This window comes from Wyeomyia smithii, chromosome 1, assembly GCF_029784165.1.
Source record: "Wyeomyia smithii strain HCP4-BCI-WySm-NY-G18 chromosome 1, ASM2978416v1, whole genome shotgun sequence".
In the NCBI taxonomy this organism is placed as follows: Eukaryota; Metazoa; Arthropoda; class Insecta; order Diptera; family Culicidae; genus Wyeomyia; species Wyeomyia smithii.
The window spans coordinates 83351261-83375816 of NC_073694.1; the positions used below are offsets into that span (position 1 = coordinate 83351261).

Consider the following 24556-nt stretch of genomic DNA (forward strand, 5'->3'; position numbering starts at 1 on the left):
AAGAAATGGTGAAATGACTCTTAATTTCGAACAATTTAATCTCGAGCGATACCGGGAACGTTCAAATAGTACGAAACCACATTTAAATTATATTGAGGCCACATATATAGATCAAAGAGAGTGTAGTTTTAAATAGTCTTTGAGTTTCTTCTCTTCCACTAACTTTTGAGCCACGTATCAAATTGTTATGAAGTTGGTTATTTGTAAGTTTGAGAGATGACTCGTTCGTATGACACTAGTTATGTTCAAATAAGTCGTGTAATCTTTGAGATAATAGACTTTCGTTGTTTTATTAACGATTTAATACATAACGGTTGCTAAGGTTCGATTATAATCAAATGAAATGGGAACGTATAGGACAGCCAAACTTCGACACCGATCAAACAAACCGTTTTGGCCCTAAAAATATGTTTAATCATCAATATTTTCCCAAGATAACATTTTTAAATAGTTTCTTATAATTGAGTCGTGTTCCAAAAAATTATACCAATAGCACAAAATGGCATCTTTTGCCTATGAAAATGCTATGCAAAGTTTCAGCCACATCAAAATGGTCGATTAAATTGGTTGCCCTTTTCTGTGGAATTGCTCATTATTAAAGAAATATCAACAGATATTGACCTAGTTTCCGCACCATGACAGAACACAGTTTGTAGAAATATTTGTTATATATTTTGTGATTAAAATCATATCAAAAATCGAGAAGTACAACCCGGGTAGCTCCGTTCCGGTCCGGTTCGAAATAAAATCGAGCTTCGAAGATTCCGGTCCCATCTGACTTTTGATTGGATTCTACCCGATCCGATGTCATACACTATTCAAAAGAACTTTCAATACGCCTCCCGCGACGCTGATAGCATCGTATACGATGTTTTGAGCAATCAATATTTCTTTCACCTGATCCAGGATATGCAACAGGAGAACATTGAATTATTTTCTTTGAAAATCTGACAAAATATGTTACGGAACAGTAAACTATGTTTATTCGCCTGACCAAGCTTGATTTTATTTAACGCAGATCTTGCTGCGAAGCCGCTTTCGACTTTGGCTGAAACCAACAACCAACTTTTCCATAACCGGCAGAATCGTGCCAGTTGGGTCAACGTGCAAAAAACAACAGGTTTTCAAGTTGACATTTGCCGGGATTTTCCCGGCGTGAAGCCCAATTTCCCTTTTTTTTCCCGGTGATTTGAAATTCCCGGCTTTTCCCGGTAGAGTGGCCACCCTGTATTATAATCGTAGAGTAATTAGGTTGTATAACGTTTCCCCGAAAAAAAATTTTTCGAACCGAAATGTTTTCCGCGAAGGATATATCCCCGAATGTACCGTTTTCCCGAATGTAACATTTTTCCGAAAATCATCCCCGAAACCCAATTCCTTCAGTGTACCATTTCCCCGTAATGTAATAATTATGCCAAACAACTGTTTGAGGCAGCAGCAGCATCAATGTTAAAGGTCTCAGTAGACATCTCTTCCACCGAGCAGCTTAAAACTGTTTCCTCAACTTTTGATATGATGTTTTTTATTAGACTCACTTAATCCGACGGTGTTAACCTTGTACAGTCAGGTTTTTTTTTACGAAAACCCGTGTAAAAAAACGCGTTAATTCAAAAATCCGCGTAAAAAAACCGCGTTAATCCGAAAATCAGAAAACCGGTGCAAAACCTCAAAAAATCCACGTAAAAAACTGACTGTATAGGGTTCCACTTTGGTCATCTGTGTAGTAGAATTATCAACAATAAATTCGATTCCTTGCCTTTTGAAACATCATGTTCGATTTAAAGATTTCTGCTGTCATCATACAAAGAACATACCGTGTACGGAAGTGGACAATCATAAAATATATTATTTCTGTCGTTAGCTCCTGTTCAAATGAGGGTGGAACATTTGAAATAGTATTTACTCGTTCCATACTTTTATGGTATAAGGTGTTTTTCCATTAAATATGCCTTTAGCTAGTAGTTGTATTTTTTTAATTTTGTTGATTACACTGCTTATCATGTACAATCATATTACGTTCACTATTTTCCGATCGTTGCTCATGGTTGGGAACTATTTGTATAACATAAGCATGAATTGAAAATTTTCAACATAGGTTCACTTGGTTCCATTGTTAAATTGAGTAATTTGATACGTAGCAGGAAAGAAATATTGTAAAATGAAAACATTTGTATTGAAATATGATAGTACAAAGGCTAAAATTCGCTTCGTTTAATATGTCATAATTGTAGATTTACAGGTAATGAATTCAATTTGCGAAGCTCATTTGGAATGAACGACGAAAACATTGTACAAAAATTGATTTCCGCTTTTCAACTGTAATAAATTCAATTTATTTATCCGCGTCAAACCAATTCAGATGTAAAAATGATACAAAACATTCTCTATCTTCTACATGGTATTCCAATCTGTTGAAAAACGTGGGGAGAATTGTTGCTGCATGTGATGAGTTTTCGGCGATTTGGTTAAGAAAAAAACTATGTTTCTAATTTAGCATCTAATGCGCGCACACGTTTACGACCATCATCTACTCTTTCGTGCTTTTTCCATACACGGTGATATTTGTTCTCTAGCGAGAGCATATTTAGCTGGAAGCACACTGCTGCACTCGCACCCCGGGGCCGTGATGATGATCTTCGTCCTCGTCGTAAGCATTCTTGTAGCCATAATTTCGACGATCGCTTTCTGGGTCCAATTCCACCTATAACAAGATAACTCAGTTAATTTATTATGTAAACCACACGAACTTGATTTCCTCGAATACTGCATTTATGTCTAAATGATTGTATGGAACTTTGCCAGATTTCACAATCAATAGGTAACTTAACTGATTTAACAACACAACATCAGAGGTTTCAAGCGCGTTGTAATAACTATGCCAAGTAGGTATGACTAGTGATGTCCGATTACTTCTCGATTAATCGAGTTAATCGATTATTTGCGGAAATATTCGATTAATTTTTAATCGAATAACTGACTTTTCGATTATTGAATAATCGAATAGTTGACCCCGATTATTGTTCGATCATAGTTCAACTTTGTCCAAAAATGGGAAAATTGGTGATTCGAAACCTCTGTTCTCACTTATTTTATATAATCCATTTAGTTGAAAATTGTAGTTGTCGACTGGCGACAATTGATTTTACTCGCATGCCGCACATTATACATTGTACCTTACGTCGCAAATAGTGCGCTGTATAGCGCATTACATCCCACGTAAGGATATTTGAAGTCGCGATTTCGATTTAGTGCTGCGACGTTGATATTTCCCGCTGAACATGTGAAAAGGGCCCAAGTGCCATATGTAAACAAGCCACAATTTCACGATTTTCAATGAACACAAGCTTAATCTACTCGTACAAATAAAATTGTTTGATTAAGAGTAAATTCTTTTATCAATAAATCTTATTGGTAAGAGCAGATTTCGCTTGTATTGATCAAAAAACGAGAAAATTTGGCTTGTTTACATATGGCACATGGGCCCTTTTCACATGTTTGGCGAGATTTCATTCAAAATTATAAAAATGCGCGCACGAACGAAAACTAAACTTTTTTTTTACGTGTTCACAAACAAAACTCTTGGCGTCGCACAGTGGCGGGTCTCCGAACAAAAGTCGGACAAAACCCAAAATGTTCATTTAAAAAGCAGAAAATCCATATCAGGTTGATTTTTTTCTGGAAAATTCAATTTTGGTGTCAAAAATTCAAAAAGTTGGAAAAATATCTCCCTAAAAAAAAATAAAAAAAAATAAAAAAAAATTAAATTACTAAAATTACTAAAATTACGGCTAAATTACGTCGGTTAAAATTACGGCTAAAATTACGTCGCAGTGTTTTTATGTATATCATTATTTTTCATACTCCCATCTTTTGTTATGTTCGAGGATCCAGTAGTCATCAGCGAAACTGAGGATAGTATATATAATATAAAATATATAATAATAATGATTACGGTGTACGGTGTCAGTACTAAAAACTGACTATTTTCTGGCGAAGCGAATATGGGAAACCAGTATAAACTGTCAAAATGTGAACCAGCAGATCGTGTGCCAAATTTCGCAGTTGGAAAACTGCTCGGCATAATCAATAACCATGAACGAATGATAATCCATATGGTTTAACAGTCGTGACTATATCCCGAACTAGTTGTTAACCCTCTAGTGCCCAATGCCGCCATTTGGCGGGCTTCAGTCGAACCTCTAAAAAGCTTCAATGAATACTTAAAAAGTGTTTATAATGATTCATAGTGATTTTACCGAAGCCCGTCTAGAAATTAACTTGGGCACTAGAGGGTTAAGCACGTTTTGTGGTTATTGATTATGCGGGGCGATCATGTAGTACTTAAATAGATATCGATTTTGGCTAAATTAATACGTCGCATTAATTTAGGAAATAAAATGTTAAATACGTTAAACTAGAATACGTGAGTAGAAAACAAAGAATTATTCATTCATATAAGATCAATGTTGTGTGTAATAAGCAGTCTTTAAAAAAACCCACTGCCATTAATCAACTGTTCTGCCTTTTTCACGCTATACTATTTTAAGAGAAATGTGCATTCGAAACGAACTATACAGTATATTATATGTTGAAATATGCAAAATGGTCCCATTTTAATAGATTTAAAAAACTTGAGTCTAAGTAAAAATTTGTCGTTTAACATGGTCAAAAGGGGGTTGTTCATGTGTTTTCATACTAGTAAAAATACAGTGTCTATATACGTTAGTGAATAATTTGTGACGTGTCACCATCGTATTATTGTAATCAGGGATACCAGATATGCAAATTTATCTGAAAATGAAGATTTTTAGAATCCGTGTGCAGACTTTTTTTGATTTGTCGATATTTGCAGTTTTTTCAGAGAGCAGATTTCATATTGAATTTAAATTTAATATTGAATATTGAACTTAAATTTCATAATAAATTTTCGGAGTAGAATTAAATGGAAATATTACCTATTCTCAATATTTAAAAACAGGTAACATCGATCAGCTCAATAGCATCAAACAGCGAATTCAAGAAGATTTTTTTGTCAAACTTGGTCTACATGTCGACAAACCGCACGCTGGCTTCGGCAGTAGCAATAACGGTGTTACAGCAAGACGTTTTTTCCAATGCAGAATTTTCTTTGGAGATAACAGGAGTCGATATTAATTTAATCTAGCGATTTCAGACGCTGCTAGCAACGATTTCGAGTGGTGAAAGAATTGATGCATCAAAATTTAAGTCCAACGCTACCGTTCATTATTACCTACGTAAAATTGTATGGATGTTCAACAACAGTACACAAATTACTAATTCAAGGATGTGAAATAATCGTTTAATCTTCGAGTCTCATTGACAAACTTTCGGAAGGATCCCAGGAATGCATGAATAAAGCAATCCGGAAAACACGAGAAAATAAATGCGACATGTTTCGTGAGCTGCTAATTGCGTCAGATCCGGTAGTTCCGAGTTTTAGACACAATAACAAATCGAAAAGCACTTTCACATAAGAGGTGGAAGATTTATTAATTTTCAGTCATGATGATACTGACGATGACGAGTAAAATGTTAAAACCTAATGCAATGGTTTGAAAAATTAATATTCATGTCAATTTAATATAATTATATGTGTTATTTTACCTTCTTTGCACACCTGAACGTAAGGCAATGAAGTTCTTCTAGAACAATTGAATGAAACTACTAACTACTTCTGTAAAACAACGTAACTTTCACAAATCACCATGCGCCTTCATTCAAACTATTTTATTTTCAATTAAAATTTTTGTTCAGCGGGGCAGAAAGGGGCAAAATGGGACCTTAATATTCGAAAAGTAGAGAAAATTTCCTATGAAATGCATACTATGCGAACTGTGGGAACCGATGGGTCAGATCGTACAGCACACGTTTGCGCAAAAAAAAAGTTTTTTTCAGACCACTCAATAGGTATTTCAAACATTTTACAAAAGTTATGATGAATTATATAAAAACATTCAACACGAAATACAATTCTGATTATTAATCTTCAAAATGCAACCTATCGCATGGAATTCGAATAAGAATTAGGTGAGTATTTACTAGTCGAAGTCAACCCCAATATGTGCTTTCTGAGCGAAAAAAATCATTAAAATAACATGACTTAACAACGTTTGAAGTGCTCTCAAAAATTCAAATATAATCCAATTGCCTTGATATTTGAAAAACACGTTTTTCAATACATTAGAACTTTTAAAAAAATATAAAATATCAATAATTAGAACTTGAGTTTTGTCCGGCTTCCGGCCACTGTGCGTCGCGACTACGAAGTTAAAAAAGATTTAAAGGGCTGTTCGCACTTACGCAAACGCACATAAGCGATTGTTAAAATATGTGTGAGTGCCAGAGATAGAATATTTTCTTCCCCCTTTTTCGCATGCAAGAACCGAACGAATTCGCGTTGACCCAATTATAGTATGGAACCGAATTCAAGGACAGATTCCAACGCTTTATAAAATACCGATGAAATACATGCCAGTTCTAGGAACATCCGTTCCTTCAGAAGTCTACTCAGCAAAGCCGGTCAAACGATTACAAAGCTGCGAAATCGGCTCCCTAGACCCCAACTAGAAATGTTCCTAATCTAACACTTGATAGGAGAGGATGCATGGTTCTACTGACGGCACCTACTCACGTCACAGGATGTCTAGGGAGTAGGGACATTCATTGTCATTCGAATGTTTAGCATTTTTGAGTTAAATGTTTCTTTTCTCGCTTTTCAAACGTTAACAAGTAAATTTATATGGTGGTTTCTATTTATTGATTCGTTTGCCTAATGTTTAGGATGTAGGATTCGATCACTTAAATCTAGTGTAAAGTTTTTCGTACAGCAAAATCACTTGCAAACAAATGCACAATTGCAAAACTGAAGAATTAAATGAATCGGAAAAATACTTTCTCAAAAATTCATAAAGAATTAGGCTAATTGAATTATTAAATATATTAAATAATGTGATTTCAAACCGAACAGTCAAAAAGTATCTTGAAGAAAGTTTTAATATGTTGTAAAATTGTACAATATGTTTTGCTGCGAAAAAGCAAAGTTTAGGTGTTACACTATTTAACACAGAATTTGCAGTAGAGATTCGATCCTAGGCTTGTTCGATGAACCAGCTTCGTACATCGAAATCAAGAGGTAGGCCACGGAATATTTCTAGAGCTTTCTGCCAGATTTGTCAGTAAAATCTAGAGATCAAGTTTATTGGTAACTGACTGTTGGTCAGCACTAACATTTTATTTTTGAACGTAGGGCTAACGCAATCAAATAATCGATTATCTCGATTAATCGAATATCTTGTGTCAGTTAATCGAGTCCTATTAGCGGGCCCGAACAAAATAATCGATTAACAATTAATCGATTAGTTGAAAAAATCGGACATCACTAGGTATGACTGTTTAAATACAGCAGTAAAATTTTCAATGCAGAGCTGCGATTTATCGAAGCATCAATCTGAACGTGAAGTAAGATAAATATTATCCCATTGCTTCCTCTAACGGTAAATAATTGGAGAAGCAAGCATGGAGATTTGAAACGATCTTGTGTTGATTACAGAATAATTATTGTCAACGGCAGTGAAGTTACAGAGTTCACTCTGAACTATACAGTTGATTACAGAATTGTCATTGTCAACGGTAGTGAAGTTACAAAGTTCACTCTGAACTATAGCACATGCCCAAGTCTTGCTGATTCTTGAACTTTAAAAAATCACTAAGTATGATAAAGTGATTTTTTTCATGCCAGTTCAGGGTGTAGATTTCAGGTGTTCATCTACCTACTCACTAATGCACTAAGTCTGTTAGATATAATTAAATTTATTTTATGCATCTAGAATGAGGGTCAGTGGTGTAGCAAAGGGAAGGTTATTGAAAAAAATCGGCTCGAACTCTCAGAAAGTCGACGAATAAAAATACTTTAGAGACAACAACAGATCGCTATCTTGAATTGCGATCTGGTGTTTGAGCAGCCCTCAGTCATCATCCCGATTTCGAAAATACCCATGTTGGATAGTATTTGTCCATTTCAGGATGTATTTTAGAAAACCAGAAGTCGCTATTCTGGATTTCAAAATGGCGTTTCTGGAAGTATATATGATGATTTTTGACCGTTCTACACCTTCCGAGGAAGACTAGTGGTAAAAATTCCTGCCAACACAGAAGAATGCAGCTTAATAAGTAAATTCAGTTTCCTCATTTTTCACCTTACTACACCAATCGAATACACCATAGAAACAAAAAAAAACAAAATCAACTGCATTACGGAATCTCATATTTATATATAAGCAGAAAAAAGATTATATTGCTTACTGGTATAGAGTAAAATATGTTCTAAGACATCATAAATGGAAATATTTACAGAAGTTATCGAAATTCTCAGGCAATATTTTTCTGATTAAATCATAATGTTGACACTGTTGAAAAATAAACTCACAGGATTTAGCAAGCTTATCCGTTTCCCAGTACTTTTTAATGTAGCATTGTCAAAAACACGGTTATTTGGTTCCAAAAATAGAAGCATAAATGCTTTTTGGGATATGTGGAGCCAAATAACATTTGGCAATAAAACTTCATTACCAAATGACTTCTTGAATAATGCAAAAAAAAAACAAAATTTAATCTACTTACCAAGCTACATTCTTCTGCGTTAGCAGGAATTTTCACTACTGGCCTTCCTGGTAGGCATTGCTCTAGAGCGGGTATCATATCGATAGGCATTGATTCAGGAAATACGACGAAGAACTGAATAATAAGTCGCCCTTTCTCGAATGGATCCTTGTATTGTGGCATTCCTTCGCCAGCAATGAATTTAATTGCCTCATTTTTTACTACTTCTCCTGGATAAGAAGTAATCGCCAGATTTCGGTCATCCAGAGTCCTAATAATTTTTTGGAAACCGCAGAGCGCTTCAACTAATTGTAGCTGCATGTGCATAATAAGATCTTGCCCAGAACGTTTAAAAACAGGATGTTCTTTTTCATCCAATACTATCACAATGTCGCCGGGTTGCAGTTCAGGGTCTTGATCACCTTCACCTGAGAACACAATTTTCTGACCATCGCGCATACCTTTTTCTACATTAACCTCAAGAATTTTACGATCTCGCACTGTCTTTCGTCCATTGCATGTTTTACATTTGTCCTTCTCATCGATTATTTCGCCTATCCCACGGCAAGTACGGCATGCTTCCTCAAACTGCTGCACAAATCCTGGAGCTATCTGCTGGATCTTGGTCACAACACCAGAGCCACGACAAGGGCTACACTTCTGTACTGATCCTTTTTTGCCGCCAATACCCTCACACTTATCACAGATAACGTTCTTTTGTAAAGCTAATTTCCGGGTCGTGCCCGAGTACAACTCCTCCAATGTAACCGACAACTGGTGAACCAAATCCTTGCCGCGCCGTTCTCGTTTGCTGTAAAAACAAAAGAAAGGGTTAGTCAAATACAAGTAATCAGATTGGTTAAAAAAAAAAAGCCTAAATATGAAATTTTAGTTCTGTCAGCAGGATAACGAAATTTTTTTTAAAATTTAATTTCCTAATTTTACCTGAAATATAGCATTCATTTTCTTGAAATTTTTCAGCATTCCGCACGAATACTACAAGGTACACAGCCCTAAGAGTTGAAACCAGAACTAAGTTTTTTTTGTTTTTTTTTTCGGGACCCCAAACCTTAAATTCATCGGAAGTCGATTGGGTTTGTCTCCGCTTGGCGTATTGCATTTCAAATTTGTATGAAGATTTGTATGGGAAAACCAACATTTTCATTCTAGTTCAGAGCACAAACTGGCCTAAACCATACGTTTTATAAATTCAGGTTTTTTGATAATTAACATCTTTGCAGAAGACACTGTAGAGCTAGGATGTCCCTAAAAATGCTATAGCTGCTCAAAGTTGAGTATGTCGAATTAAATGCTGAAAATCATGTTTTCTGCCAACACAGGGGTTGAGTCTGCGTTACTTATTGTTATGTAGGGGAGAGGAGCCACAACCACAACAGAAACGTTCTACATTAATTTATGTTTTCCTTCTGTAAGGTTTGTAAACTAAGTTTGATGGAAATGATTTTAAGCCGCAGAACGGCGGTCAATATATGCTTAGTCTGTTACCCGATTCTCCCAGGTGGTCTCGAGGTACGATGCTGGCCTAACAAGCCAGTCGTCGTATGTTCGAGTCCCGACTCGGGAGAGACTGTTAGTGTCAGTAGGATCGTAGCGCTAGCCCCGCAATTGTCCTGTACACTAAACAGTCGGTTGCAAAGTCTGTGTATAGTAAAACAGAAGGTCGAATTCCGAAACGGAATGTAGCACCAAGGCTTTGCTTTGCTGTTACCCGATTTAACGACGAAGACAATAAACTTTATGCCCCAAACAACTCGCAAGTCTATCTACACACTTTACTAAAAAGCAATGCAAAATTTAGTTAAAGGACTACCGTACAAAACGAACCAGCGGATTAAGAGCGCCCATACTATTGCTTTTGGTAAATATGCAGCATATTTTGATACGAAAACTGAAGAAAGGTGGGTTTAGGGGCGTTTCTCGCTTGAAAATGCGTGGCGGCACCAACTTTGAAACCCCATATCTTTTGAACAAAAAATATCACCAACTCAAAATTTTCAGGACAGTTTCGAAATTTGGTCGAAAATACCTGTTTTTTTCAGAATTTCCAGTCCCTCAGAATATTGTTTTTCAACATATTGTTTCGAATAGTTACTATGAAAAAATATTTTTTTGTCCAAACAAAAATATTTTTAGAAACTACAACATAGGATGCATCTGCTGTGAAAATTTCATTAAAATCGATGCAATATTCTTAAAGATATGTTTATTTGAAAACATAATGGCCTAAATTTCAAAGACAATAACAACTTGAAAACTTACTCGAATTCAGTAAAAATTGGAAAATCAACTTCCCGAGTGAAACTCTTGAAGTTTTTGATATTAATTTGAAAAAATTAGACATCGCGATTTTCAGTCATCCGTTTCACGAATTCTGACCCTATTTTCATCTTCCGGCCTATGAGAACTATCCAATAGTCCAATTTCTGCATCTAAATATAAGTTCATAGTAAAAACTACATATGATTCAACACACTCGTGGCCTTTGGCCAACTCGATTGTCCGGGATGAATGCTTCAGATTTTTCAGTGCCCCAGAACATTGTTTTTCAACATATTGTTTCGAATAGTTACTATAAAAAAATATTTTTTTGTCCAAACAAAAATATTTTTAGAAACTACAACATAGGATGCATCTGCTGTGAAAATTTCATTAAAATCGATGCAATATTCTTAAAGATATGTTTATTTAAAAACATATTGGCCTAAATTTCAAAGAAAATAACAACTTGAAAACTTACTTAAATTCAGTTAAAATTGGAAAATCAACTTCCCGAGTGAAACTCTAGAAGTTTTTGATATTTATTTGAAAAAAATTAGACATTAGATTTTTAGTAATCCGTTTCACGAATTCTGACCCAATTTTCATCTTCCGGTCTATGAGAGCTTTCAATAGCCCAGATTCTGCATTTAAATATAAGTTCATAGTAAAAACTACATATGATGGAACGCACTCGTGGCCTTTGGCCAACTCGATTATCCGGGGTGAATGCTGTCCTTACTCGCTACCGCTCGTTCGGACGTAAACTAGGGGATCACCCCTATGTTTGAAATAGGCCTAGGAAATTCAACAGTTGTTTAAGTGCACGTGGCCGCCGCTTCCGACGGCGGGTCGGCGGCCGGCTCGAACTGCGGGAGCAGTGCCGGCCTTGGGGGCCGCCACAGTCCCTTGCCCTCGATTATGCGGCAAAGCCGCATCAGGTATACACCTATGGGTACGAGCATACCTATGAGTATGGACAGCGGTAAATTGCCTAGGGTTGGTGAGGCTTTGAGACTAGGCCGTCGATTCCTCGCAGAACCGCATTGGTATGGTTTTAAATCAGTATGTTCAACGAAAAAACAAGTTATTTTACACATTCGTGGCAGGTTTCCATTTCGCCATTAATCTATTCCATTGCCATTAATCCTTTATTTGCCTCAAAAGCATGTATTTTGACAAATTGCTTTTTGGTTTATCGAGATGCGACCAAAACAATTATACTTTGTCACCTGAGGAAAATTAATTTTGATTCAAATTACAAAACTTTCAGCCATTTATGATTCAGCCTTTCGTATGTAATACATACTTTTCAGCCTTTCGTGTTTCAGTCTTTTGAGTTTCAGCCCTCCGTTACTCACCCACTCATTCTGCATAGTTTTATTACAGACTAACAGACGTAACACTAGTACCCAGCTCCATCGCCACAATGAACGATCATTTCAAATATTCAATCTAATAGTAGTTTTATCGCGTGATAACACCGCCTGTGACGCTGTCATGTAATCTCATACATACTTTGTAGTTTTGTAGCTCGTTCGGACTGAAGTCAGTAAACCTAGGAAAACGGACGTACTAAAACAAAGGCGACGAAATAAGTGTTTTATCAATTATACCTCCACCTAAATGATAGTTAATCTCACTGTCACCCTTTCGAAGGCGACACGCATAAAAATTTTCCCTCTAGGGGGTGACACCCGGGGCGGTCACGCGTTTCTCTCGCATCGATAGAATCGCGCAAATGTCTTATATACCAAAGTCGCTTTTTACGCGAAGGATACGTGCCGCGTAAAATGAACCCGCGTAAAAAATACGTACATTTCGGAATCCGCGTAAAAAAACCGCGTAAAATCCGGAATTCGCGTAAAAAACCGCGTAAAAAGCGACCTTAGTGTATTACGAAAATTTTATGACCTATAAGAAAGCGTGATTAATTAGTTACACATCATTTCGCACCTGCGTCGTGAAACAGTAAACCGAAAATTCTAGTATTGCTTAGAACGCACTTTCGGGAAATAAATTTCGAGAAAATTTCACACTCGGAGAATCAAATTTCGGGGAAATGTTACATTCGGGGACTTGAAATTCGGGAAAACGGTGCATTTGGGAAATCTAAACTCAGGGAAATGAATTTCGGGGAAGTGGCACATTCGGGGAAACAGTACATTCGGAGATATAACATTCGGAGAAATATCATTCGGTAAGTTGTGTTTCGGGAAAATGACTTTCGGGGAAATGTGACACAACCCATGAAATTATCAATACAGATTTTTTTGATACCAAATGTGTTGTGGTGACGAACCCCCCGTTGCAGCAGCGCTGTCCAAACGCAACGCTTCTACTGACCATCGCTGACCACTTCAGCTCGCTGACCGACAGAACGGATCAAGAACTGTCATAAAACCGAGATAAAAACAAAACGAGGAGAGCAAAAACGTGCAAAGAAAGCGGACTCGTGCAGTGCCTCATCATAATAATCATATTCATTTAACTTAATACTTATTAAATATTATTCCATACCGTAATTGATTTACCTACATTAAACTTACCGCTATACTTATCCTACGAGAGTAAAAGTAAGTGGAATTTACCTAAAATTAATCTAAAACTAAGCAAACAATCTATCTTAACCTAACTTAGCCTAAAATCATCCAGGATCAATTAGAGAAACCGACGACTCACCGCGTTAACCCGTATATAGTCGGTTTACCAAAATTGTAAGTGAATTAAAATTAGGAATGATTAACGTGCAAATAAAATTATTTAATTTTAGCTTAAAGCTAATCGCAGACAACATTTCGCGTTTGTTGTCGAGATTTGGAGAAATCCGTCAAACCCCACAACTTCACCCGTACATTCTTTAAGAATTTTGTACCATGTTGTGTCGGAGTAACGATATGGTGAAAGACCGTCGAGTAAGTCCACTCAACTGCCAGTCCTGCGATGCCCCGGATGGCGCGGAGGCTGAGATGATAGAATGCAGTGTCTGCAAGCGCTGGGAACACCTCGAATGTGCAGGTGTCAACGATAAGGATGAACTCCAAGATAACCAATACATTTGTAAAACGTGTATCAGTAAGCGAGGAACAAGTTCCAAATCACGTCCACTTTCCGCTGTTAACATACAGCCTGCTCGTGTTACAAGGGCGAGTTCGAAGAAAAGTAAGCAACAAGCAACGTCGGTTGCTAGTGTCTCGTCGAGCGTGCGAGTGACTATGATGGAAGCCCAGTTGAAGATTGCAGAAGAGCAACTTCGTCATCAGGAGCTGGCAAGAGAAGAAAAAATCCTACGCGAACGCAAGTTGAAGGAGGAGAAGGAACTTAAAGTGATGCAGTCTCAACTGAGGAGAGAGTCGATGCAAAAGCGGCAGGAAATTATTCGGCAAGCAGCAGAAGATAGAAAAAGTCGATCGATTCCGGATTCCAGTCAAATTGTGTCTGATTGGCTCGACCATCAAACTGGTGCAGAACATTTAGATAGGAGTGAACATTCTTTGAAAAGTAACCACTCACCTCGGCAGCAGTCAGAATTTTCTGGTGAATTTGGTAATAGGGCCAAATCAACTCCACAAATCCACACGAAACCTAATCGGGATAATCAACATGCATCCAGACATGAACCCGGCGGTAGACAGGCGACGGATTCGGTTCCTGCTATGCTTACACAGCAACACCTCGCTGCGCGCCAAGTACTGGGCAAAGAGTTACCAATATTCAGTGGAAATCCTGAAGACTGGCCCATCTTTATCAGCAGCTTCCAGCAGTCTACAATCGCCTGCGGGTACACGGATGCAGAAAACCTCATCCGCCTTCAGAAGTGTTTACGTGACCGAGCTTTGGATACGGTTAAGAGCCGATTGCTTTTACCGTCAGGGGTGCCACATGTCATAAAGACTCTGCGCACGCTCTACGGGCGACCCGAACTTTTGATCCATCCACTAATCGACAAGATTCATCACGTGTCGGCGCCTAAGCATGACCGACTGGATACCTTGATTGATTTTGGCATTTCGGTGCAGAACCTTGTGGACCACCTCGTCGCAGCCGATCAGAGTGATCATCTTTCAAATCCGGTCTTGATGCGAGAATTAGTGGAAAAGTTACCGGGCTCGATACGACTGGACTGGGTCACCTACAAAAGCCACTTTCGGACAGTAAACCTGGAAACGTTCGGTAATTTCATGTCGGGACTAGTAGACGCAGCAAGTGAAGTTACTTTCGACCTACCAGGTTTCGCTAGCATTCCTAGGTTGGACAAGCGGAAGCAAAAAGATACAGGGTCTATTCATACCCACACTCCTGATTTATCAAACCCTTCAACTTCGGGCGGATCACATGTAAGCTCAAGCAAACCAGCTAAGCCTTGCGCATCCTGTGGGCGAGACGGGCACCGGGTAGCAGATTGTCGGCAGTTCAAGTCGGCCAACTTGGATGAGCGCTGGAAACTCGTGCAACAGAAAAACCTGTGCAGAACGTGCCTCAACAGCCACGGCAAATGGCCCTGTAGGTCATGGCAAGGTTGCGGAATAGAAGGGTGTCGGCAAAAACACCACACACTACTTCACTCTTTCCCTGCTTCTGCTGATGTCAACATATCAGCAAGCCATGTAACATTTTGTGAGCTCTCGTGGCCGCTCTTCCGCATCTTACCGGTCACTCTCTTTGGAAATGGGAAATCACTAACTGTGTTTGCCTTTATCGATGAGGGTTCATCGTACACACTGATAGAGGATTCCGTCGCGGACAAACTTGGTGTTTCGGGTCCGACGAAAGCACTCACTCTTCAATGGACAGGAAATGTCAAGCGAATCGAAACAAAGTCGCGCGTCATTGAGGCTGAAATCTCGGGAAAAAATAATTCTTCCAGGTACAAACTGGTCCATGCCCGGACAGTTAGTAGCTTGGTACTGCCATCTCAGACTCTAAACTACCGTGAACTCTCTCAACGATTTCCTCACTTGCGCGGCCTCCCAGTGAATGATTACGAACTTGTTCAACCAAAGCTTCTGATCGGGCTTGACAATCTCAGGCTATGTGTTCCACTTAAGCTTCGCGAAGGGGGTAAACATGATCCTATTGGGGCCAAGTGCCGCTTAGGATGGAGTATCTACGGGTGTATTCCAGGTCAATCAGCCCCCCAAGTTTTCGTCAACTTCCACGTGGCGGCGGCGCCCAGTCATGATCAGGAAATGAACGAGCAAATGCGCGATTATTTCACACTTGAGAGTGCAGGAGTGACCGTTTCAAATGAAAAGCTAGAGTCTGAAGAAGACAAACGTGCGAATAGAATCCTCCGTGAGACGACACGACGAACGATGGATGGTTCCCGCTTCGAAACGGGATTGCTCTGGAAGGTCGACCCGGCTTTCCCCGACAGCTATCCAATGGCTGTCCGGCGGCTGGAAGCTTTGGAACGAAAACTCCAAAAAGATCCACTGCTGGCTAGACGTGTGCGGGACCAGATAGCTGTCTATCAGCGCAAAGGCTATGCGCACAAAGCTTCCCTCGCCGAATTGACTTCCGTTGACGCTAGTCGCGTCTGGTACCTTCCACTAGGTGTCGTGACCAGTCTAAAAAAGCCGGACAAGGTTAGGCTAATTTGGGACGCGGCGGCTAAAGTAGGAGAAACCTCCTTCAACTCCAAGCTCCTTAAAAGACCGGATCTACTGACTCCGCTGCCGAAAGTCCTCTGTCAATTTCGACAATTTCCCGTCGCCATTTGCGGAGATTTGATGGAGATGTTTCACCAGATAAGAATACCGTTTCCTGACTGCCAGTCTCAACGGTTTATATTCCGTGATAAGCCCATCGATTATCCGCAAGTCTACGTCATGGACGTGGCCACTTTTGGGTCGACCTGTTCTCCAACCTCGGCCCAATACGTGAAAAATCGAAACGCCCAAGAATTTTCCACGGAATTCCCTCGAGCTGCTGCGGCAATTGTCGATAAGCATTACGTGGACGACTATTTGGATAGCTTCAGAACAATCGACGAAGCGATAGAGGTGGTGAATGAGGTAAAGATGCTGCACACTAAAGGCGGTTTCACTTTGCGGCACTTCCTGTCCAACAAAGTGGAGGTTCTGCGAGGAATTGGTGAAGTTGCCGAAGGAGGTAGCAAACACTTGTCGTTAGAAAGAGAAGGAATATTTGAGTCGGTACTGGGGATGAAGTGGCTGCCCAGAGAGGACGTATTCACTTATTCTTTCGCGCTGAGAGATGATCTTCGATCGGTACTGGAATAAGGACACATTCCATCGAAGCGCGAGGTCGTCAAAGTGGTTATGACGCTCTTCGATCCACTAGGGCTGATCTCGTTCTTTCTCGTTCACGGCAAAATCCTTATTCAGGACATCTGGGCCAGAGGTACAGACTGGGACGAGACTATATCCGAAGATTTATACGAACGGTGGCAGCAGTGGACGAGTCTTTTTCCAAAACTGGATAAACTGCGCATTCCTAGATGCTACTTTCGATCTGCAATCCCAAAAAACACTAACTGTTTGCAGATGCACATTTTCTGTGACTCCAGTGAAGCAGCATACGCTTGCGCAACATACTTGCGCTTGGAGACAAGCAGTGCGGTAGAAGTGGCACTCATCGGCTCGAAAACGAAGGTTGCCCCACTTAAGACCCTCTCCATCCCGCGACTCGAATTGAAAGCCGCGGTTCTGGGGATTCGAATGTTGGAAACTCTTCAAAGCTACCACTCCCAGCTGCCGATTTCTCAAAGAATCCTATGGAGTGATTCAAGTACCGTGTTATCCTGGATTCGGTCCGATCACCGACGGTACAATAAGTTCGTTGCCTGTCGAATAGGGGAAATCCTAACAGCCACCGATCCGACGGAGTGGAGGTGGGTCCCCACTAAACTAAACGTCGCCGACCAAGCAACCAAGTGGAATAGTGGGCCACAACTTTCAACGGATAATCCGTGGTTCCGGGGACCAAGTTTCCTCTTCGATTCTGAAGAAATGTAGCCAGTCCAACGCCCGATTACGCCGACAAAAGTAGAACTCCGCTCAGAAAGCAACTTGATGTGTCACTTCACAACACGTGTGAACGTTCCGATTAAGATTTCCCGTTTCAACTCGTGGACGAAGCTACAACGAACGGTCGCATTCGTATTCCGCTACGTGGACAACTACTGCCGGAGCAAGAAACAGAAACCATTGCAGCGAGGAGCCCTCACCCAAGATGAACTGAAACGTGCCGAAGAGCTTCTGTGAAAGATCGCTCAGAAAGAAGCCTATCCAGAAGAACTGTCTATCCTTGTTGAGTCGCAGGGACCACCGGAAAAACGCCACCGCAGCGTTCACAAATCCAGCCCGATCTACAAAACATGGCCCTTTCTAGACGACCGTGGGATCCTGAGAATGCGCGGCAGAATCGGTGCTGCCCCTTACATACCAACCGAAGCTAAGTTTCCTGCAATCCTTCCAAAAGCTCATCCAATAACGTTTCTCATCGTAGATTGGTTCCATCGCCGCTTCCGCCACGCCAACCGCGAGACTGTCGTCAACGAAATTCGCCAGAAATTCGAAGTCCCTAAACTTAGATCGTTGGTTGAAAAAGTCATGAAAAGCTGCATTTGGTGCCGGGTAGTTAAAGCTGCTCCAAGGCCTCCTGTCATGGCCCCGTTACCCAAGATGCGTCTAACCCCTTTTCTGCGTGCCTTCACATATGTTGGACTAGATTATTTTGGACCAGTTTACGCCAAAGTCGGTAGGAGCCTCGCCAAGCGTTGGGTCGCCCTATTTACCTGCCTCACGATTAGGGCAGTTCATATGGAAGTGGTACACTCCCTTAGCACGGAATCGTGCATAATGGCCGTGCGCCGCTTTGTGTCTCGCCGTGGACCTCCGAGAGAATTTTACACCGACAACGGCACATGTTTCCAAGGCGCAAGTCGGGAGCTCAAAGAGGAAATCGATCGGAGAAATCATGCCTTAGCCGGGACATTCACAAGTGCAGAAACAAGTTGGAAATTCATCCCACCGGCTGCGCCCCATATGGGGGGCGCATGGGAGAGGCTTGTCCGATCGGTCAAAGTTGCAACTGGGGCAGTTTTGGAATCAGCTCGCAAACCAGATGACGAAACTCTGGAAACTGTCATTCTTGAAGCAGAGGCTATGATCAATTGCAGGCCACTCACATTCATACCGCTTGAGTCGGCCGATCAAGAGGCACTAACGCCAAATCATTTTTTGCTGGGCAGTTCCTCCGGGGTCAAATTACTTCCTATGACCCCAGTGGATAATCGATCCACGCTCAGAAGCAACTGGAAACTGGCTCAGTGCATCTGTGATGAGTTCTGGCGACGATGGGTGAAGGAATACTTACCAGTCATCACCCGTAGGTGTAAGTGGTTCGAGGAGTCCGAGAATCTGGCAGTTGGTGATCTAGTGTTAGTGGTTGGTGGGTCGGCGAGGAACCAATGGCTACGAGGGCGGATCGAGAAAGTGTTCCCGGGGAAGGACGGAAGAGTTCGTCAAGCGTTGGTGAGGACTTCAACGGGGGTTATTCGACGACCAGCTGTAAAGTTAGCTGTTTTGGACGTCACCGATGGTGGCAAACCTAGTCTAGTAGATTCCGGATATCCAGAAGGTAACCAAGGTTTACGGGCGGGGGTATGTGGTGACGAACCCCCCGTTGCAGCAGCGCTGTCCAAACGCAACGCTTCTACTGACCATCGCTGACCACTTCAGCTCGCTGACCAACAGAACGGATCAAGAACTGTCATAAAACCGAGATAAAAACAAAACGAGGAGAGCAAAAACGTGCAAAGAAAGCGGACTCGTGCAGTGCCTCATCATAATAATCATATTCATTTAAATTAATACTTATTAAATATTATTCCATACCGTAATTGATTTACCTACATTAAACTTACCGCTATACTTATCCTACGAGAGTAAAAGTAAGTGGAATTCACCTAAAATTAATCTAAAACTAAGCAAACAATCTATCTTAACCTAACTTAGCCTAAAATCATCCAGGATCAATTAGAGAAACCGACGACTCACCGCGTTAACCCGTATATAGTCGGTTTACCAAAATTGTAAGTGAATTAAAATTAGGAATGATTAACGTGCAAATAAAATTATTTAATTTTAGCTTAAAGCTAATCGCAGACAACATTTCGCGTTTGCTGTCGAGATTTGGAGAAATCCGTCAAACCCCACAACTTCACCCGTACATGTGTTTTGAAACACATGAAACGTCAAGATCTGGTGTTCTCAATAGAAATAATATAGACTTTTCGAGACTTAAATTTTTTTGAGTTTTCCGGGTCATAATTTTGCAGGCCTCAGAAAATCGATTATTTATTAAGCGACACATGCCTTACTATTGGAAAAAAAAACTTAACTTCAATATATTAAGATTTCCTTAATAGCAAGTAAGCATTCTAATTTCCTTTGAAACGAAATATTTTGAAAATTTCGTAATCGGAATATATATAGTTTGCTTGTCTTTCAGTCACGCACACGACAAACGAGTAACTTTGAGTAACTAACTGTCTTTTTTCCAAGCAAACTCTGCCCCTGAGGTACACTGAAGTTTGTTATTTTTATGTGTGTAGCAACGCAAACACTCCTGTTCTGACTACAAGTTACCTTTGCCTTTATCCTCCACTCACCTCCTCTCGACTGGTATGAAATCAGTCGTGAGGAAATCAGAGCTAACTGCGTCTTAATTTATATTCGCCACACGTGTTAAATTAGTACATGGCTAAAGCTTCTAATGCAGGTGCATCGAGAAAAACCGCCAAAAACGTAATAATGTGTGGATGGCAATTTTGAGATGTAAGAAAGACATAGTATCGAAGATATTAAGCATGTAAATGAAATTTAAAATAAGCCAAACCACTTTCAGTTGACTATGAACGTTACTTTATAGTTACATGTCCAAAAACTTCTGTAATATAACTTTGACATCAAATTTAGGTCGTCAAGTGATGGTGTAATGCAGTACGTACCCGTTGTAATTCATTGAAGATAGACTTCCTTCAATAAATCCTGTAAGTATACTACGACGTTCACACTGTACGGAGAAAACGATAATTCTTTTGTCGATACGTGAAAATTTCAGCAGTAATTATAAAATCTACAGTATAAGATTGACCCATTCCCGGCGGGTGATATTCAAACTTTGATTCAAGTTCATGGAAAAAAAGATCTATCTTTAATTTGCAAGACAGTTTATGTCAATTGTGTAAATAGTTGATGAGTAATAAGAGTTTGAAGTTCATTTTTTGAGGTAAAAACTGATTTCACTCCGCCGGGATTGGGTTGGGTCAAGTTATATTGAAGTATTAGAGAGCGATCAATGATTAAAAGAGAACAGAACTCAGTTATTTCAAACTTTGCTATGACTATTAACAAATTGCAGTTTGCAAATTTGCACGTGTAGATATTTTCTTTAGCAATCCAATTGTTTTCCATGAGCAATTGTTTTTGAAAATTGTTTTTTTTTTCAATCACATTCATTTTGTAAGTTTAGTAGAAATATAACATCGAACTATTATTTATGTTTTGAAGTTAAAAAAAATAAATCGTTAAAAAAAAATGAATCGTTCGAAAACAATTTTTCGAAAATAAATTTAATAAATTATAACAATTAAAAAAAAATCACAATCACTTTCTTTAGATGCCATGCCTGTGTTTACGGTTCACTCTGGTCGAACGCATTTTCGTTCTTTTCACAAAGTGCTACAGAGATTTTTTATTATAACACGCCTATGAAATGATTTCATTCTTTAATGGAACATAGATTATCAGTTTGCACATCCACTGGTGCTAATAACTCAATTTTAATGTCTGGTCGCACGCCGACCATTTATCATTTCGTATTAAATACCAACTTACAATAGCCCTGCATTTGAAAGTGGCTAGCCACTACGGGCCAACTAGTTTAATAAGATTTAGGACACCAAATACAGCAGGTATTCTATTTTATATATGATGGGATATTATCATAGGATCTCTCTCGTAGTTCTGGATCGTTATCCAGAACCAATTCTGATTAGTTAAAACCCCTAAATGTTAGGTTCGATTTTTAAACAAGTCTAGATAATTTGCAGGTTGGAAACGTTTTGGATGAGCCATGAATGATGTTATTGAAAAATGGTTTTTTTTTGTTTTTTTTTTTTTCAATTATTGGTATTCTTTTGAAGGGTTACTATGTCTGTATTAATAACCAGTCCCTTATTTGTTTGCCTACTGGTTACATTGTAAGCCTCTAAATAATATCTTTTATAGATAAATCGATCAGCTCAAACCGATGTAGGGGTATGAGGTGGGACCATCGCCATCATTATCATTCTCGGATTATCATTATCAATTGTAATTAAATCGATTACCTGCATGAAACTTTTATCGTCTTGATATTAAATAATTAAAAACAAATGGTATAAATAAAAACAACCTAAAAAAAACTCGTGTTAGGGTTTGGTCGGGAAAAATATCAGACTTGACCATCTCTAATTTCTATTCACCCCACTATACGGTACTTCACACGTTGCATTGAGCTTTTACTAGCAGTTACGCTTATTTTTTGTGTCATGTATTCTATAATGTTATTTAAGCAGTACTAAATTGTAATGAATTATATATGACTGCTGCTAGAGCCGCAGCGATAGCATTATTCATATTTTTTCTGGCATCTCAAAAGAATCGCTTACTTTCGAATGTTTTGAAAGTTTCGATGAACTGCGAATGGATGCGTTGATTTTTCTAACAGACAGTGCAACTAAATTAGGCTTACCTTCGTCCACTGAAACCCCCATTGAAAAACATCTCGAAGATATCCATTGGGCTGTGGAAACCACCACCACCACCTGCTCCACCTTTCTTTATGGCCGCCTCACCACCTTCATCGTAGATAGCTTTCTTTTCCGGATCCGATAGTACCTCGTACGCCATTGAAATTTGCTTGAACTTCTCACCCTCATTCGGATTTTTATCCGGATGATATTTCAAAGCTAGTTTTCTGTAAGCTTTTTTCAAATCATCTTGAGAGCAACCCGGTTTAACGTTTAAAATGTCGTAGAAACCTGTCTCCTTAACCATTTTGTGCCGTTTTCCTTGTTCGGTCTTGATTTTCTGTGAAAGATTTTAAATTTGTCACTATCGGTAATCACATGGAAACGATTTGCTTTTGGTCAATTTATTTTTCGCGTTGAGATTCCCCGAAAATTATTACATGAACAATACACAACATGCAATGAAATGTAGATCTGTTGCGATCTGAAGAGTTTACCAGATATTTCCCAGCTGAGTCATGCTACGGTCTCGCATTCACTTGTAAATTCAACAAACGTTTCGCTGGGTGATGTTTCGTGAAGAAACAAAATGGCGACCAGCACAAAAATGAAAAATTATATTTAGCGACACATGCACTAAGAAAGGTTCAACTATTGAACAGTTAAAACGTATAAAGACATTATCAATATCTGCTTCAACTCTAAAAAAGAAACTGGTAATAGGTACCCCGAAGCACGTTTCAATCGCATCGTAAGGTTCAATGCTGTCCTTTACTACAAGCAAAATCCGCAATAGTGTTAAAACGGATAGTTTAAATGGAATTGAAGACAATATTTTTTTTGCAGATGAGAAATTAAAATAATAACCATTTTTACCGCCTGAACGCCACTTGTGCTGCACCAGTTTTTGAGTTAGGTACTTACAACTTCGGTTCAAGTGATCTAATTGGAAATGCAGCCTGAACTATTTGAATACGTCTCGTTATATAAAGACAACAGTTATTAGTGCAATTATCGATTTTCTAATTTTTCACTTATCCGATTCAGTATTTTTTTTTATAAACTTGAATTAAGTTGTTCTTGGTAATAATGTTCGTCGCATAATTTGTTAATAGCACAAAGCTTGCGGTTTCTAGAAACTCTGTTTGGATACTGTTTGAATATCGCTAAGCGCCAACATACAGTTTACACAGTGCGTTTCTCTACCATCTTCATGCACACTATACATACCAACACAAATAGCTACACCTAACCAGGGAACGTTCTGGAACTCTACTGACTACTGACCGCAATGCTTCTAGAATGTTCGCAATGAAAATCACTTCAAGCACAAGCACACATTTAATGATAGAAAAATCGCAAGCGAAAATTTTTGACATAAACAGCAGAGCTGCCAGATTTTATTTTGAAAAATTTGTATGCACCCGTAAAAAATCTGTATTTTTCTGTATTTTGTTCGTGTGCCTACAAGTGCTCTGATTTGGGGTAACTGGGCTTGGCATCCAACCCTAAACTTCGCCTGAAACCGTGAAAAGGTTGGGTAAAATTCCTGAAAGAAAACTCAGGTCTATAACCGTGTTTTTTTTCTACACACTTATATTAAATCACCGAATTCGTCTTTTTTCACCGACTTTTCAACAGCTGAGCGCTCGGTAAAACGTTCGGTAATATAAACTACTACCGATCGATCAGTAATCAAATTTTTGTTGCTTTCTGTCATTATTACCGACCTAATTTCTCGCCAAACATGTGAAAAGGGCCCATGTGCCATTTGTAAACAAGCTGAATTTTCTCATTTTGTGATTAATACAAGCGTAATCTATCCCTACAAATGAGATTTGTTGATAAAAGAAGTTTTTTTTAATCAACAAATCTTATTTGTATGGGCAGATTAAG

At 39.2% G+C, this 24556-nt stretch overlaps 1 protein-coding gene across 2 annotated transcripts; it reads right to left on the reverse strand.

Annotated features, from left to right (window-relative positions):
* Positions 1-1818: 1818 nt before the first annotated feature.
* On the reverse strand, positions 1819-24031 carry LOC129717839 (dnaJ homolog subfamily A member 1). 2 transcript variants are annotated; one of them, XM_055668050.1, is made up of 4 exons: positions 23891-24031; positions 22663-23000; positions 8641-9430; positions 1819-2701 (listed from the first exon to the last, which is right to left on the reverse strand). In XM_055668050.1, exons 2-4 carry the CDS (start codon positions 22965-22967, stop codon positions 2585-2587), a joined length of 1212 nt encoding a protein of 403 aa, XP_055524025.1. In that variant the 5' UTR covers positions 22968-23000; positions 23891-24031; the 3' UTR covers positions 1819-2584. The 2 variants fall into 2 exon arrangements, with proteins under 2 accessions (XP_055524025.1, XP_055524024.1); XM_055668049.1 differs by lacking the exon at positions 23891-24031 and adding an exon at positions 23528-23871.
* Between the last annotated feature and the right edge of the window lie 525 nt (positions 24032-24556).

Bases quoted from the DNA above. Each gene is read 5' to 3' on its own strand.
- LOC129717839 (XM_055668049.1), bottom strand. The intron at 9,431-22,662 runs GTAAGCCTAATT...TTGTTTTTACAG, and splicing joins GGGGGTTTCAGTGGACGAAG to CAAACGAGAACGGCGCGGCA. The intron at 2,702-8,640 runs GTAAGTAGATTA...ATCTTGTTATAG, and splicing joins ACGCAGAAGAATGTAGCTTG to GTGGAATTGGACCCAGAAAG.